Below are 17,330 nucleotides of genomic sequence, written 5' to 3'. Positions count from 1 at the left end.
CTGGTGTCGTGGTGCGAGCTGGTATGGGCTCCCTCAGCTCTCAGAGGCCCAGCGTGTCCCATAGCTGTGCCTGGTGTGGACATGCATCTGAGATCAAGTACCCACTCCTCACTAACATCTTTCTCTACAGATGTTCTTTTTTTTTTTTTTAATACCTTTATTTTATTTCTTTATGTGGTGCTGAGGATTGAACCCAAGGCCTCGCATGTGCTAGGCAAGCGCTCTACCGCTGAGCCACAACCCCAGCCCTCTCTACAGATGTTCTTGATGTCTTAAACCAGGAGAGCTTTATCCAGCTGCACTCTGTAAGAGATTTGTGATGGCTGCTGATAAGTGCACATCACCTGCTTCCAAGTGCCTGGTGCAGCCTGTGCTGCGAGGGAGGGGGATGGACAGCCCCTGTGGTCCCCCTCTGGACAGTCTGCAGAGCCCTTGGTGCTCACCCTAGTCATTCAGACCACATCACTGTAGAGGTGCTGGTGACATGGAGTAGATTTACATACGTGTGGTTTCTAAAGATTAGTAAATAGGGATCTTTCTTCTGTTCTGCAATTTTAAATCCTGCCATAGCCTTTTCTCTCAATAAGAAACTAAGGTATTTCCCCCAGAATACATGAACCGTGATTCTAGAGCTCCGAGGAGCGCAGTTCCAGCGTGTGTCTGTGTGAATGTCTTGGCTGTTCGGGGAGGGGCGAGGCCAAGCCCAGGAACCTCCTGGTGGGAGCCCATCCTGGGTTCTGCCTGGAGGTGTCACTCACTCTAGAGACCAGCCAAGCTATGGCACTGCTTTTTAAAAAGTAACAGTTTATGTGGTCATTTTTAAGGGTGAGAGGACATCAGCCTTTGTTTAAATGGTTTGTAGTTGAATGATTTTGACTAAACTTCATCTTTATGGCTTTTTCTTCTCAGTATTTGTTTCTATTTATTTATTATTGTTACTTTAAATTTCCAAGAAATTAGAACTAAATTGAAGGTAAGAAAAATGACAGATTTCCAGGACATGCTTACAAGTGAACTAGCCGCTCGTGATCTTGGCGGACTAGAGCGTGTTTCCCAGGGATGAATTGGGTGGTGGCCTCGTTTTTCTTCAGTGCTTCTGGTCAGGTGTCTTGTGTCTGACTGTCCACACTGAGCCGGGTCCCTCTCGCCTCAGACACAATACTTCCAGAAGCACTCCAGGGGGGGCCCATGCTGCTTGTGCTGTTTCCTGGGTCTGGCCAAGAGCTGACTCAGAAAAATGTTAGGATCCTCTTCAGGGAAAGCCTGAAACCAGAACAATCCAGAACAACATCAACCGTCAGTGCAAGAGGAAGGAGCCTTAGCCGAGCCTCTGGGGTGAGTGCTTGCCCTGTGGCCCTCTGGCTGTTCCTGTACCCCCTGGATTCTGGCCTCCCTCTGGCTCCTCATCTCGGGCCTCCAGTCTCCCCACCTGTGGTTACTGTGAAGTTTTCTAAGCCCTTGTTGGCCTAGTCCTGTGTAAGTTCTCTCTTAGTGACATGTTGTGCACATATATTGTTCTCTGTGTATCAAATCTTGGTCATAAAATTTTCTCTTTATTCTGGTTTTTTTTTTCCCCCTAGAATTTAACGAACACAGCCTACTTATCACCTGTGTGGTTTTAATCGTTAATCATAACCCTGTTCAGGAGAACGTAAACATGGGAATGGTGACTTGTAATTAGCCACATATAGAAGCCAGGGCGTCCCCTTCTGGGTAGCTTCTCCCTCTGGGACTGCAGGTGGTATGTGGTATGTGCTGTCTGCAGGATCTAATGTGTCCACCTTGTACTTTTGCTGGAATGTTAAGGGGCATTATAGCCAAAGAGGTGCCTCTGGTCAGAATGGGAAGTGGTTGGTTAGTGTTAAATGAGGCTCTCGAGCTAGTGACCTTCTGGGGGCCTTCAGATGCTGCTGTACATGCACTGCCAGGAAGGGAGAGTGGGAACCCAGGGCAGCCGAGGCCAGGCGCAGGAGGCGCACTCAGGAGACCCCTCAGGCAACACCAAGAGCTTTCTGGGGTTGATGATGACTGCATAGACTTTTCTAGCTTGTCAGGTCCTCTGCGCACTGTGCACCATTTCTAACCAAGGGTTTTGCCATCCTCGTTCCCTATTCCAGCCCTCTCCACCCAAATCGACTTTCTCAAGACTGCTCTCTGCTCCGTCCTGCATCCCACAACTGTGGACACAGCATTCCTCCCTTGAGATGGAGGTGCCAAGCTCCCAGGGCTGTCAGGTGTGAGGGGGAAGCTCGTTGAGGTAGGGGGATGACTCGTGGGTTTTATTTTATTTTGAGGGGGTACCAGGGATTGAACTAAGGGCCCTCAACCACTGAGCCACACCCCCAGCCCTATTTTGTACTTTATTTAGAGACAGAGTCTCACTGAGTTGCTTAGCTCCTCATGGTTGCTGAGGCTGGCTTTGAACTGGCGATCCTCCTGCCTCAGCTTCCTAAGCCGCTGGGATTACAGGCGTGTGCCACTACACGCTGCTGACTTGGCGGTTCTTGCAAGCTCCCAGGTGATGCAGTGCTTCTGGCGGGAGTCAAGAAGGCGGTGACCGTACAGTGACCAGCACACTTGAGAGCAAGGACCTTGTCTGGTTTTTTTGTTTGTTTAGTTGATTGGTTTTTGTTGTTGTTGTTGTTTTTGTTTTGCTTTAAATTCTTACAACTTATTTAACTTACCCTAAACAGACACTGGTGAGTCCTTGCCACATTCAGATTTTTTTATGAATAACGGTTTGGATAAGTTAATGCTTCCACAACACTGGCCAATTACTTTAAGGTGCAATTTTTACAAGAACACTAGCAGTTCCTGAATTCAGGAATCTGTGAAATCAGGACTAGAAGGCTCCCCTTTCATTCCTACCTCTCGTAAGCAGAGATACTTACCTTTCTCGGATGGCTTCTTGGGTTGGAAATGTTCATAGTAGGATCTGGAAAACAGTTTTGAAACCAGTTCATCAGATCTGCTGTGCCTAGTGTGTGCTTACTTTAGAACACATAAAATAGTGTATGATGAGTCACATCTCCTCCCAGTCCCTCACGCTGCAGCAGGGTTCACTTGAATACAGAGAGGGGTCCTTACTTCTGGGGTTCACAGAGGCCTTGCAAAAATGCTTAACAGTTCAATATTTGATTATTTAAAAAATTAATGAAAGCTGAACTACCATCTGCTAAATAACGCAGTGAAAGGCTCCATCTTGTTTCTGGAATGTCCTGAGCATGGCGTCCGTGCTGGGGGAGACACTAGCCATGGACAGGAGTCAGAGCTGGCGTTTGTTCTCTGAGCATTTCACTTGCATTTTTTCGCTGACTTTTCAAAACACCTCCAGAGGTGGGTGTTTGTCATTTCTGTTTACTGATGAAGAGCTGGGTTACAAAAAAATTCAAACCCTGGGAAACCAGGATTTAAAATTGCACTCATTGGAAACAAAATCACCACTGCCCCCCACCCCCCATCCACACAGAAAGAGAGGCTCAGGGTGCCTTGCACCCCTGGAGCTGGGTGGTGAGGACCGCAGGTTGCAGCGGGAGTCCGGGCCAAGAGGGGAGAGCGCTGGGTCACTAGTTTTGCTGTTCCATCTGGCGCACCTTTATGCTCCCGCACAGGGTTTCCCCTCGTCTGAGGACAGAGGGTGAATTCAGTAGCCATGAAACCAAGCCCTCTGTAAGCAGGGACTCAGCTGACCTGCTTCCCGGAGCCCGTCGCCTCTCTCCGCACCCAGCAGCCCGTCGCTTCTGCCCGCACCCAGCACCTCTGGCAGCAGCTTTAGGATGGAGGCTCTTTCCAGCTCCTCCAGGGCCAACCTCGCGTCGTCTTCAGGTGCTGCAGAGTGAGATCGAGACCAGTGACTCGCTCCGGCCTTCAGCTCGTCATTTCCGCTCCCTGTTGTGTTGGGGGAGTACCAGCAACAGGGAGAGGAATACTAGAAAAACTTCAGATGCAAAGTTCGTGATCTGGGACTGGTGGTGTTTTATTTATTTGCAGTACTGGATATTGAACACAGGGTGCTCTACCACTGAGCCACATCCCCAGCCCTTTTATTTTTTATTTTGAAACAAGGTCTCACTGATTTGCACAGGGCCTCACTAAGTTACTAAGGCTGACCTCGAAACTTGGGATCCTCCTGCCTCGGCCTCCTAAGTGGCTGGAATGGCAGGCATGCGCCACTGCACCCAGCAGTAGTGGTATTTAACAAGTGAAAGGCTCACTGTCCGTTTGCATGCCAGCAGGACAGAGGTCAGGAGATGTGGATCTCATATGTGACTCACCTCACCACCCAGGAGGGAGAGCCCTGAGCAGGAGGGAGAGCAGAGCCGGGGCCCTCAGCACCCTGTAGCTCCGAGAGTCTGAGGGACCCTCCTTCCCTACTTGTCCCCTGCAGCTGACTGCCTTTTCTTTAGATATCTGGGTGGTACCATTGGAATGAGAGGAAAAGAGATGGTTTTTGCTCTTTCCATAAAAGAAGGGCAGTGGCAGCACCTCTCACTGTCCTCCAGGTGGAGATACAACTATTACTATCCTGGAAAAGAATTAGCTTCAAGACCACTTGTAAGGCGCTTGATCGGTGTGAATCAATTTAAGGTGCTTTTCCAGCATGAAATGTGGCCAGTGGGCTGGCCCTACACTGTGCAGTCATCACCGAAGCTCTGAGGGCTCTCGTATTGGATTGGAGTCGTGGGCTACGCGCTGCCGTGCAGGGGCGCAGGCTGCAGGAGTGGGCGGAAGCCACACATGGCCGCAGCCTGACAGCGGAGCTAGGACCTTGTCTGCAAGACGGCACACAAATCCTCCGTCCGAAAGGCGTCCGAGCATGTTCTCAGCATTTCTAATACCAGCGAAACCTGTGAAGTCTGATCATGGACAGGTGCTTATGGCTTGAAGGGTCCTTTACAAAGGAGCAAAGATTTGTGACAAAAATTCCACGGTAAGCTTCTGCCTGCCTGGAATCTGGGAGAGGTGCTGCCCTCATTTCATCTGATTTTGTTTCTAATTATTATCTGAATGTTTAAAATACATTAGTATCTGAATGTTCATTTGATTTCTTCTTATAGTGCTTATCAAAATCTCTTTTTAAATAATAGAGATTTGGTTAGTGCCTGGTTTTGACCAACAAGGTGACTGCCAGTTAGGAGCTCGGTGACCCAGAAGTGACTGATGATGTATGAATGACTAGCAACACTTGAAAATCATGAGAAAGCTGTTTGGGGAAACTTTTAGAGGCTAGAAATTATAAAATCAATGGCTTAGAAGAGTTTTTTCTTTATTTAAAAAAAAATGTCTAAAAGTACTCAAAGATAAGATCCAATGAAAATTTTTTTTAATGGAACTTACCTCTGCCTTCTCACTTCTTAAACTGATGTACCTCACTGGTTGTATTTTCTTAAAGCTCAACTTGGACTTTTATGAAATGAGCATGTATCAAAAGGAAAAGATAAATGCACTTGGAAGACTGTGACATCCCTGCCCTGCTTGCCACTTTCCTGATCTTTAATAAGCCCATTTGTCTCAGCCACACATCAGGTGATTACTTTTTATTATAGAAGGAGAGAGAGTATTACTGATCCGTAACTATAACAGCTGATTCTACACTCAACCCAGTTTATTTTAAAATTAAAAGTAATGATGTTTTAAATTCAGTGCAATTTCTATAAATGGGAAAAAAATATTGACCAAAGCAAAAGTTTGAATTGGAGAGGTGATATGAAGCCAGCAGTGCTACTTTTCTGTGTTTACATTTTAGAAAGAGAAAGCTGCGTCCACTACTAAATCTAAATTGTGCTGCAAGGGCGCCCGGTGTTTTTGGTAGAGCTGGGACTATCCATGTAACCAGCTCCTCCAAGCAGGAATCCCACCCTCACCTCCAGCATGGCCCCGAAGGCCAGTGGAGATTCTTCAGAAAGACTAGTACAAAAGATGCATCTTACCTGGTAGCTGGAGAGACATGTCCCTGGAGTCAGTGACAGGAAGAGATACGAGAGGATTTAAGAATCCTATAAAGAGCAAGCAGCAGGAGGCCAGCTGGTACATGATTGTGGAGAGGCAAAGTCCCCCTGGCTCTGTCCTGGAGTGTTATCAGCTTGCTCCTCCTCAGTCTGTGGTCACCAATTATATATATCATCCCATGACCTCATACAGAAAAATGTAAATGTATTGGCTCTGGAGGCTAAAAGGCAATCACTTTGCATTGATGTAATTTTTCAAAGTAACAATTCGTAGACAATAAATTTACTGTCTCGTTGCCTAGTGTGCAAAGTAGGTAATATAAAGAACAAATCTGGCAAAAGGAGTCACTTGGCAGTAAATCTTGAGTTAGAGAAAGGGTCAGAAGTGAGTTGAGTGGCCAAGGTAGGAGACACAGATTTAACCGAAGTGACGCAGAGTGTGACATGAAATATGTTGGTTCCTTTTAGTTTTAATCTTGTGAGTTGATGAGTTGCCGTGTGGTGCTGGGGCTGCCATGCCTGGACAACCACAACCTCTGGACAGACTTACAACCAGTTCTTTAAAACAGTGAAGATAACTTAAAATATACAGCAGACATAGCTCAGGACTCCATTTCAGGGCCTGCAAGCATGGAGACCTCAGGGAGAGGAAAGAGCATTCCGCAAAGCTGGACGGTATCTGTCAAGCAGGGCTAAAGGACCCCAAGACCCTGCAGGTAAATATCTCCAGAACTTGGCCTGCTCACCATGGCGCCTGGGCAGCTGCCGTGGTGTCCCCAGGAGTGCCGCCCAAGCCCCACCTCAGCAAAGCAAAGTGATGCCATAGCGCAGACATCCATTCTTTGCTCAAAACCCTCTTTTGACTTAAAAGTCAAGACTATTATCAGGGAAGAAAATACACAGATACCTTTGCAGCCTCAGATCAGGCAGGTATTTCTAGGGACATGTGCCACACAAGAAGAAACCAGAGACAGAGGTGCACGCTCACGGGTGACTCGTTCAAACAATGGGTGGCACACTTGAGGATGCTAACTAGATTCTTTTTTATAGCATTACTTCTTTTAATTTTTTTTTAGTTGTCAGTGGACTTTATTTATATGTGGTGCTGAGGATCGAACCCAGGGCCTCACTCATGCTAGGCAAGCGCCCTACCACTGAGCCCCAGCCCAGCCTGCTAACTACATTTTTAAGCGATCTCATCATACCCAGAACATTCTGAAATGTTTTTGTAAAATTAAGCACCCTACCTGTGCAACCCCAAAATGCCTCTCCATTCAAGTGGAATGAAACATGGGCTCCCATAGACCTCGGCCCTCTGATGGCAGAAGCAGCTCTGTTCATAACAGTGGAAAACCAGAGGCACCCTGGTGTCCTTCCCTGTGCACTACAGAGAAGCCACTCAGGAACACAAAGGAAATGAATCTTGGAAACTACACACTGAGCAAAATAAGCCAGACCTGCAGAGACTGTCACATGGTCCTGTGCAAATGAAATCTAGAACGGGCAGAACTGACCACAGCAACAAAGTGGCCTGGGCCTGGAGTGGGAGGCAGAGGGGGTACCTGGGGAAACAAGGGAAGTTTTGGATGACAGGAATGTTCCCCATGACAGTTAAGGCTGTGGCTGCGTGGGCACGAGCATCAGTCGACACTCATCAACCTGTATACATAAGACAGGTGCATTTTGCTGCATGTGAATGATACTTGAATAAAGCTGGTTTTTAAAAACCTCCACTAACCCCTGATTTTATTTTGACCGAATTCTGCTTTCCCTCTTGCACACTCCATTCCACCACCATTTTCCACCGTTCACTGCTTCCTGAATACATCTCTGCCTCAGGTCCTTCTGCCTGGATTGCTCTTCCCCAGGAGTGCATAGCTCTTCTCTCACCTCCTGCAGGTGTCTTCTAAAATATCACCCTCTACTCGGGACCTTCCCGCCGCTTGGCCCCCCGCATGCTGAGCACCCTGCCTCTCCATCTTTTCCCCTCCACTGAGCTCCTCCCAACACTTGTTAAACGTTGGTACTTAGTATACATGTGGCACTCAGTGCCTGTCAGGCCGCAGTGTGCGCCCACCATGTGCCGTCCCTGCTCAGGAAAAAGCAGTGACCCCAAGGAAAGGATTTCTACCTGGAGGGACCGACAGCAAAACAGAGGTCCAACCGCGGTGACTTTATTGGCATGAAGAAAAGCGGAGCCCGGAGGCCCTGGGCCAGTGTCGGGGGCGGTGTGCTTTCAGGAGGGAGGCCTTGGGTGGGGGCGTTTGGGCAGAAACCCAAATTTATGCAGGATGGGGACACGTTAAAGGTTCGTGAACGTTAAGGGTCCAGCCCAGGAGGTGGAGGGGAAGGGCCTGACCAGGGGCTGTAAGAAGAGCCCACCCAGCAGGAGCAAGGGAGAAGTGGGCCATGGCCGGGCTCTTGACCCTGGCCCAGCTGGGAAACCAGCCTCGAGATCTCGGGCAGGGGCGACCTCTTCAGAGGCCCTTCCTGGCTTACATCTCACCAACTAGGTCAGCGTCTCCCACATGCCACCAGAGCTGGGACACAGCTGTGGACAAAGGACAGGGAGCTGGCCTCGAGAGCCTGACATCCAAATCAGGGCTGAGAAAAACCTGGAAAGAACGGGCCGGCATCCACCCAAGGGAGCGTGGGGTGGCAGGAGCCGGCAGCCCATGGGCCTCTGGCCTCTGCCTTCAAGGCCTGCCTCCCACCCTCGCTGGGGATTGAACCCAGGGCCTGTGCATGCAAGGTGAGTGCTCCATCAACTGAGCTAGGTCCCCAGCTCTCCCCCAGGGTTTCTTGCTTCGACATCTCTCCGTTCACGTATTATCTCATTTTTCTCTTAGCAAAAACATTTTTTCTTTTCTGTGTGTATTTGGCCAAACATACCTCTCCACTGCCAAAATTTCTCTTTGTTCAGTTTCAGTGACCACTTCAGACCCAATTATGTCCTAATTTTCAAGTTCCTAGGAGAGGGTCTTTGCAGGGAGTTATATGGACAATTGTAAAAGAAAGAGCTGCCACCCCAAAGGAGGATAGTCCCAGAGGACACCCCAAGTAGAGTACGGTATGGCAGGAGCCAAAACATGTTTGTACAGTGGGACTACTTTCAGAAATATACCCTAAGGAAATGTTCTGTTGAACATGAGCAAAAAATTACCTGAAGGCATCATTTGTCACCTATCTGTAGTGGCAGGGACATGAAATCCAAGGTGGCAACTCAAGTATTCATAGGGATCAGAGAGGTGATAATGTGAGGGAAGGAGGCAGGCCTGGTGGGTGACATCAGGGAGTGGTGGCAACTGTAGCAAAGTGGATGTCGCATGCCCTCTCTGAAGGGGCACCTCTGCTACTTGGTAGCACGCCAGTGTGCTGAGACCCAGATCCCAAGCCTCCCCGTGACGTCCCTGAAAATGCCAAAGAAACAACTGAAGCCATAATTCAATCCATAGCCATCATTTTTAGCCCAAATACCCTCAAATAAATGTTTTATTAGTGGATTATAGAGCTATCAGCATGTTATTTTAGCAACCCTTAAAGCAGTACCTAAAAGGTTTTTTAAAAAAAAAGAAAAAGGTCTGTGGGAGGGAGCAAGGGGTGGGAGGGCGGGGAAGGGCGGGTGCTGGGGTCTGAATTAGAGCGAGATGTCGTCCTTGCCTGTGGAGTCATGTCACAGTGGAGTCCTCTGTCAGGTACGACTCAAAACCAGAACCATAAACAGAGTTTAAAAAGAAGGTATGTGGGCAAGAATTGGTATGTGATATTGCAAAATTTAAAATAATTGGTTAAAAGGATTTTTCTTTCCCTTAAATCTCGCGCTGCAGACCTGTGTGTGTGTGTGTGTGTGTGTGTGTGTGTGTGTGTAGCTCTTGGGTGTGGAGAAAGGGGTGGGGAGGACACAGGCTGTGAGGCCCGGAGCTTGGGGTGACCCTCGAGGAGGGAGGCAGAAGGCAAATTTCCAGCTCCAGCAGTCCTTGCTGGTGGAGGTGGCTTTGCCACGTTTGTCATCCCCTAGTGACTCGGGGGTCCTTCCGACAGCTATCAGTGATGGTTTTACGGCCTAATTAAGTTACTACCAAAGGCTCAAGCTCAGAAGAAAATTAGCTTCTTTCCTCCAACTGGCCATCAATGACAGTGGCACCTTGTCCCAGAAATGTCCCGAGCATGTCATTGAGCCACAGTGGTCCACGTGCAAGGCGGGGCGGCCTGACGTTTATGTTGGGACACCTGGGAGCAATGTCCACCCTGGTGGGCAGAAACCGTAGGTCGGTTGCAAAGTTCCTTTTAAAATGGTCACCCGTGTGTGTGGTGAAGAAGCCAGTTATTCACGTGTCCTATTTTGGGTGACTTCTGCCCATGGGGCATGAGTGACCAGTGGGTGGGCGTGAACACAGAGAGCCCCTTTTCAGTTTCTGTTTTGAAATGGATCTCGGTTCCCTCCCTCTGCCGCTGTCTTTGCCTTTACAAAAGGATCACAGTTTTCTAACAGAATTGATATGGAATTGTCCTCAGAAGTCCAGAGGAAGTGGCCCTGCCAGGCATTGACCCTCTGCCCCACAGTGGGCGCCCCGTCAGGAACGTGTCCTCTGCTTGGAGCTCGTGCCTCCAGCCTGCTTCCTCCCACCTCAGGGCCTTTGCACGAGCTATTCCCGCTACTTGGAATGCCTTCCCCAGGTGGCTCCATGGCTAACTCTTGCCTCCTTTAAGTCTCTGCTCAAAATCTACATTCCTAATGGAGCTATGCGGACAACCTGTGTTTGAAATTGCAACCTGCGTCTCTGGCCCTGGATTTTCCGCCCCTCACCTGGTCTGGTTAAATGCTTTCCCACACCGCCTGTCACATTTGACTTGGGTAGTATGTCGTTGGGGTTGTGATGAAGGCAGGGATCTCCATTTTGCTCGCTGATGTATCCCCAGAGCCTAGCACGCCCTGGGCACATGCGGGAGCTCACGCTGTCGACCGAAGGCGTGATGGTTGGCAAGGCCTTCAGCCCGGTGCTTGGGCTGCCCGCCTAGCTGTCCGCTGTGTGACGACCCACCCGGGCGCGGTGGCTCCCGAGTCTGCGGTCAGCAATGCGGACTGGTGCGGGGAGCCAGCTGTGGTTGTCCCCTCCCTGAAACAGGGTGACCACAGAGAATATGGTGACATTCCTGGTGACACGAGCACCGCCCTACGGCCCAGGTGCCTGTAAAGCACCTGAAGAACCAGCCGCAGCGGCCTCGGGTTTCCTTGGCATCCTGCGCGGGCACAAGGCTCATGCTCGGCCCTCAGGTGTCGGTCTTCCAGGGAGATGTCCCCGCTCTCCTGTGACTGGCCATCACTTCATAAGGAAGGATGAGCTGCCAAGGGGATGTGGCTCCGGGCCTGGGTCTGATCCAGCAGCGGAGGCACCGAGCGAGGCCGGGCAGGGAGGAAGGGTGAAGTGTCCCACATCCGCTGTTCATTGATCTGATTCATCCCGTTTCCTAGGCGGCTCCCCGGGAAGGTTCTAGGGAATGACTCAAGCGTCAGCTGAGCAGGGTCCACGGGCTGCGCCAGCGTTGCCATCAGGACTGACATTAGAGGAGACTCGGTTACAGAGAATATTAATTGCTGCTGGGAGCCAGGGGTGACGCTAAACGGAAATGAAAAGTCACCACTGAGTTGTGCCACCAGGGAGCCTTTGTGAGGGGAGTGGGTGCTGAGCCAGTGTGAGACTTTATTTAATGACTTATTCCTACTTCCTGTCACTAACTCCTGTGTAAGGGCAGATTTGGTTGGAGCTGTCTTCCCGGCCCCAGTTCCACATATGGAGACCCTGACACTCAGACCTCAGATGGCAAGGGAGACTGGGCCTCTCAAAGAGAATCAAGCCAAAGTGAGGTCATTAGGGCAGCCCTGAACCCATATGAATAGTGTCCTTATGAGAGATTAGGACATAGGCACACACAAGGGATGGCCAGGGAAGGACACAGGGAGAAGACCCTCTGCCCAGCAACAGGGGCGTCAGAAGGAAGCCACCTTGTGGCACCTTGATCCTGGCTTCCAGCCTCCAGAGCTGTGAGGAAGCAGACCTGCGGCTCCTCACTCTGCGTCCCATCATGGAAAATTAAGCCCCCACAGTACTCGGTCACAGGGTCACTTGATTTTGCATGTGAGAAATCTTTTTGCTCTGGGAATAGGAACTAAGCTTCGATTTCCAAAGTCCCCCTTGTAGTGCTTGTAGGCCTGTCCAGGATCAGAATCTAGTTTCCCGAGTCCTCCAGTTTAAAAAGAACATATCTTCAAGTTTCAAAAAATATAGAATATTGAAACTGAATGATTGCTTTTCCTCACATCATTTAATTTGTACTGCCTGCCCATTATCAATTTCCTCTAGCCCAAAACTGCCAGGAACACATCTGTAGTCAAAGAAGGTTAGATTTCTCTCTCTCTTTTTTTTTTTTTGTTTTGGTATTTGGAATTGATTGAACTCAGGGGCACTTGACCACTGAGCCACATCCCCAGCCCTATTTTGTATTTTATTTAGAGACAGGGTCACACTGTGTTGCTTAGCACCTTGCTTTTGCTGAGGCTGGCTGTGAATTCTCAATCCTCCTGCCTCAGCCTCCCAAGCCGCTGGGATTACAGGTGTGCATCACCGTGCCTGGTGAGAAGGTTACATTTTTTTGACTCACTGATAAAGCCATAGCCATGGAGAACTGTGGGGGTGTCAGTGAGGAGTGAGGACAGGGCGTTCCAGGGCTGTGACCTGAGCGGTGTGAGCTGGGGGAGCACCCATAGAAAGAGATTTGCTCCAGATTGGATGCCATCAGGAAGCAGGAGTATTCTATGTCAGGATGTCTAACCTTCTCGATGAAAAGATAAGGAAGAACCTTCTAGAACTCGTGAGAGGCTAGCACTGTCACTGGCAAAGAAGCAGCCCTCATTCATTCAGCCACAGAGAGGTTGGGGGACTTCTCAGTTCAAACAATGCTCATGTTTTGTCGAGGCAACCTCAGTCGTGTGTCTGTGGTCTTGTTTCTGACCTGATCCAACACCAGAGTGCGCTTCTCTGATGCTGGTGGTCATTGAAGTCATGAGGTTCAGCAGGACACCGAGGCCCCACTGGGAGGGCCGGGCAGCCCTGCTGATGGGCTGGTTTCCTCCTCCCACTCACGCAGCCACTTACCTGTCAGGTAGCCAGCACAGCCTGCCTGCTCTGCGGTTCAGAAGCACGGAGTCATTTGATAAGTCCTGACCTGTCACCCTCCCTCTCTGCCTGTGTCCTCCTTCCCTGTCCTGGCTTCTCTCCACAGGCCCTGTCCTCCACGGGCTGTTGATGTGCTTATGTGTGGTTTATTTGGTGTCGATAAGCTCCCCAGGACCAGTGTGTATCTGTTCTGTTCATCCATAGTCCCCGTGCCCTGGAACACGGTGGCGGTGGGGGGCTCAATTCGGCTAACAGTGCTGGCCGTTAATAAAGATTGTGTTAACTGTAGAATCCACAGTGCCTGGCTGAGTCACATCTGGCCTTTTCTAGGAGAATGTTCTAGTGTCCTGAGTCCCAGGGCCACGCTTCCAGATGACAATAGGAGTCATTCCACCTGTCTGTCCACCCAGCCACCCAGCTATCCATCTATGACTATATTGGGCTGTGCATAATTCTCATTTGGAAAGGGAACATCTTTGGAAAGTTTTCTCATTTCTTCCGTGTCCCTGTGTCCTTATCCTTGGCAGTCAGCATGTGTCCCAAGTGAAACAAATTACTAGTATCTACCAAGCTAGAACAAAGCATCTTCCACTTCTAGACAGCCTATGCAAGTCCTCTGAGGATGCTTAGGATATTGTTCTAGCTAGTGTTAAATTTAAAGGAGCCACATCTTAATTATGGCAAATTATAGGCATTCTTCAGAGAGTGTGGGTTCAGCCCAGACCATGATAAAGCAAATATGGAAATAGAGGCTCATGAGTTTTTTCTTTTCCAGGTGTATGTAAAAGTTATGGTGACACTGTATTGTAGTCTATTAAGGGTGCAATAGTATTATGTCTAAAAAATGTACCTATCTTAAATTTAAAAGTACCTGATTGCTAAAAAATGCTGACTGTCACCTCTGAGTACTATGGTCTTTGCTGGTCGAGGGTCTTGCCTGCTGTTGCTGGCTACTGACTGATCGGGTGGTAGCTGAAGGCTGGTGGCTACGGCTTAATTCTTAAAATAAGACAACACTGAAGTTTGCCTCATCAATTGATACTTCTTTTCTAAAAGATTTCTCTCCAGCACGCCGTGCTGTTTGACAGCATTTTAAACCCTGTAAACTTCTTTCAAAATTGAGGTCAGCCCTTTCAGCTTTTGTGTGACATTCTCAAGCCTCTGTCGTCATTTCAGCAGCGTTCCCTGCACCCTCAGTGGATTCCATCTCCAGACAGCGCTCTCGTAGCTCATCAGTAAGAGGCAGCTTCTTGTACCTTGAGATGGCAGCAGTCAGGCCCCACTTCCGGCTCCACTTCCAGTCCCCCTGCTGTTCCCACCGCACCTGCAGCTCCTCCTCCACTGGAATCCGGAAGCCCTCCCTTGGGTCCCAAGCGCTGGATCAACCCCGTCCAGACTCTGGTGAAGTGCTGGTGTTCTGACCTCCTCCCATGAATCCCAGATGCTCTTAATGTCATCTTGAATGGCGGGTCCTTTCCAGAGGCGTCCTGTTGACTTTGCCCAGATCCATCAGAGGGACACTGTTTAGTGTACTTTGCTGTGTGCAGTGCTGGGGCCTCACGCAGGCTGGGCAAGCACTCTGCGCTACTGATGGCAGCCACGGCCTTAGGAAATGTGTCTCTGTGATAATCAGACCTAGGATCTACGTCACTCCTGATCGGGAGCTGCACAGTGAGGCTGTTGGCAGGCATAAAAGGACATCAATCTCGCGGAGCATCTCCCTAGAGCCCCTGGGAGACCAGTGCGCTGTCAGCGAGCAGTAACGCTTGGAAAGGACTCTCAGGCAGCGGGCTCCACGGTGGACGTGCTCAGCAAGCCACGTGACAACAGGGACATCACAGCCTTGGCCATTCCCTTTATGGAGCACAGGCAGCAGAGCTGTGTCATTAGGAAGGCCCCAACGGGCTTCACCTTCCCCTTGAAGTCACCAGCTGCCTTCGCCCCTAACAAGGAGTCAGCTGTCCTTTGACGACCTGCTCAGGCGCTGACTTCTCCGTAGCCATCAAAGTCCTGGGCAGCACCTGCTTCCACAGAAGGCTGCTCCGTCTACACTGGAAATCTGCTGCTGGTGCAGCGGCTCCATCAGCCTTCCCAGATGGATCCTGGGGACAACTCTGAGCTGCTTCACCGCCCTTGCTGCGTCACCTGCACCGGGACTGGTGGAGCCTCAGGAGCGACCTCCGCAGCCTCGGCCGTTTCTCCTGCAGCTGCCTCACCTCTCGGTCCCCCAGGAGGGAGAGTGGGGGCCTGGCTCTGGCTACACCTGGCTCAAGGGAACGCTGTGGCTGGTTTGATCTTCTGTCCCAACTGCCAAAACTTTCATCAATAAAACTTCCTACAGCAACAGGCTGTGTGGCCACTTTATCATCGCGTTTGCGGGAAAGCACTTCTCCTTCTCAGACTCTTCCTTTGTGTTCACAGGTTGGCTCTTGGAGAAGAGGCTGAGCTTTGGGCCTGTCTTGGCCTCTGCCCTGTCTTCCTCACTAAGCCCGATCACTTCCAGCTTTAGATTGAAAGGGAGACAGGAGAGGTGTGTGAATCTTCCTTCCCCTTGAAGGCTTAGCGGCCACTGCACTGTTACTACCTGACCGATTTCAAACTCGTGCGTCTCAGGGAACAGGGGCCCCAGGAGAGGGGAGAGTGGGGGAAGGCTGCTCAGAGGAGCAGCCGAACACCAGAGCACTTAGTGGTCAAGTTTGTCATCTCACCAGGGTGCAGTTCACGACTCCCCGAAACAGTGACGATAGTAACATCAAGATCACTGGTCACAGATCACCATCGCAGGTAAAATAATAGTGAAAAAATCTGAGATATTGCAAGAACTGTCCAAATGTGGCCCAGACAGGAAGCGAGCACACACTGTTATGTGTGCAGGGCAAAAGCAGGGTCCTCACAGAGGGTCCTTACATCAGGTTCAAACAGCTCCACAGTTTCATCCTAAATAAGCCTTCCAAGGAATTCTATCAAGATTATTTTGAAAGGTAATTCTGAGGCACATTTCTGGACTTTACAACAGAAGCCAGGTGATTTTGTAATTGTACCGTATGGTTCTCATGATGGGAAATAAAAGAACATCACTTAATTTCGTGGGTGGAATCTCAGAGGGGTGCATTTTTTGCATTAAATTCATTTCTTTAAGTTTATTTATTTATTGCATTAAGTTTATTTTCTTCGATTATTACAAGGGAATACAAATCTTATGAGAAACAGCTAAAGAAAATTGTATGCTCTTTTTTTTGGTTAAAGTTTGTTGTTATAATGTCATTTAAAAACATATAATATATGCACGATCTTCCCACTTACAAGTGCTAGCAAATATTTTTTCTTAACATCTTATATCATTCAGTGGACGTGTGCAGAGACCTGCAGCTGTGGTCAGGTAACAGTCCTCTGCTGGGAAGCTTTCCATATGGCATATGGTCTCTCAGGATCTTTAGGGAATTGGTTCCAGGACCCCCAAAATACCAAAATCCACAGATGTTCAAGTCCCTCATCCAAGACAGCACATTCCCCTGTCTATTTTAAGTCATCTCTGGCTCACTTCCTAATGCAGTGTATTGTGTTAGGTAGGGAGCATCTATGCTAAATAGTTCTTGTGGTGTGTTGTTTAGGGAATAATGACCCAAAAAAATGGTCTGAACATGTTCAGGACAGACAGAATCTTTTTCCTGAATGTTTTCAATCCTCAGTTGGCTACATCTGCTGATGCCGACCACACAGGTCCAGAAGGACTCTTGTGTCCCTTAACAGGTGGGCATTGGTCTGATCTACAGTTTCGGAACCAAATGACCTTCTAACAGTAGCATGGTATTCAAAGAAAAAAAATAACATACTGCCTGATGCACAGCAGTTGCCTGCATCAGGAGTCACCCGTCAAGCGGAGAGGCCACTTCTGTGCTACAGCTCACGTTTTTTTTTTTTTTTTTAATATTTTCTTAGTTGTTGATGGACCTTTATTTTATTTACTTATTTACATGTGATTCTGAGATTTGAACCCAGGCCTTGTACATTTTTATTTCAGGCTCAAGGAAAGTATGTGGGGACTTCAGGAGCCTTTGTGGAATAAAAGTAAAATGGGGAGAAGGGTCCAAAACTAGAAATATTTTTGGAGGAAGAAATTGGTTCTGCATAGAATATAAGGAAGACAGATGTTGCCTTATGGAGCTCATCAGCGCTTTTCTTCTAAAGGAAAACGTCCTACTTAAAA

General features: G+C 49.1%; 2 protein-coding genes across 21 annotated transcripts in view; one reads left to right on the top strand and one right to left on the bottom strand.

Moving 5' to 3' along the window:
* Positions 1-15,467, top strand: part of Per3 (period circadian regulator 3) — a 70,233-nt gene extending 54,766 nt beyond the window's left edge. For 9 of the 20 annotated variants that reach the window (XM_048783702.1, XM_048783701.1, XM_048783700.1 and 6 more), the window contains 3 exons: positions 4,503-4,962; positions 5,393-5,526; positions 6,568-7,685. Coding sequence is in view for 9 of the 20 variants with exons in the window: in XM_048783687.1 (XP_048639644.1) it covers positions 4,503-4,586 (84 nt within the window). In the remaining 11 variants the exon portion in view is untranslated. Of the gene's footprint in view, positions 1-4,502; positions 4,963-5,392; positions 5,527-5,746; positions 7,686-8,461; positions 9,511-14,299 lie in introns of those variants that run through there. The other 11 variants (XM_048783690.1, XM_048783686.1, XM_048783693.1 and 8 more) reach the window with 10 other exon arrangements.
* Positions 1,150-6,076, bottom strand: Uts2 (urotensin 2). Its single transcript, XM_015501450.2, has 4 exons — positions 5,931-6,076; positions 3,691-3,828; positions 2,893-2,935; positions 1,150-1,270 (listed from the first exon to the last, which is right to left on the bottom strand). Exons 1-4 carry the CDS (start codon positions 6,031-6,033, stop codon positions 1,150-1,152), a joined length of 405 nt encoding a protein of 134 aa, XP_015356936.1. The 5' UTR covers positions 6,034-6,076.
* Positions 15,468-17,330: the final 1,863 nt, after the last annotated feature.

This window comes from Marmota marmota, unplaced genomic scaffold (assembly GCF_001458135.2).
Source record: "Marmota marmota marmota unplaced genomic scaffold, marMar, whole genome shotgun sequence".
NCBI lineage: Eukaryota > Metazoa > Chordata > Mammalia > Rodentia > Sciuridae > Marmota > Marmota marmota.
This window is presented reverse-complemented; position numbering and strand designations above follow the sequence as displayed.

Excerpts from the sequence above, each read along its gene's own strand:
- Uts2 (XM_015501450.2), bottom strand. The coding sequence starts at position 6,033 with ATGTACCAGCTGGCCTCCTGCTGCTTGCTCTTTATAGGATTCTTAAAT. Across the intron at positions 3,829-5,930 it reads CATGTCTCTCCAGCTACCAG|CACCTGAAGACGACGCGAGG; the intron begins GTAAGATGCATC and ends CTCACTCTGCAG. Across the intron at positions 1,271-2,892 it reads CCAAGAAGCCATCCGAGAAA|GTTTCAGGCTTTCCCTGAAG; the intron begins GGTAAGTATCTC and ends TGGATTGTTCTG.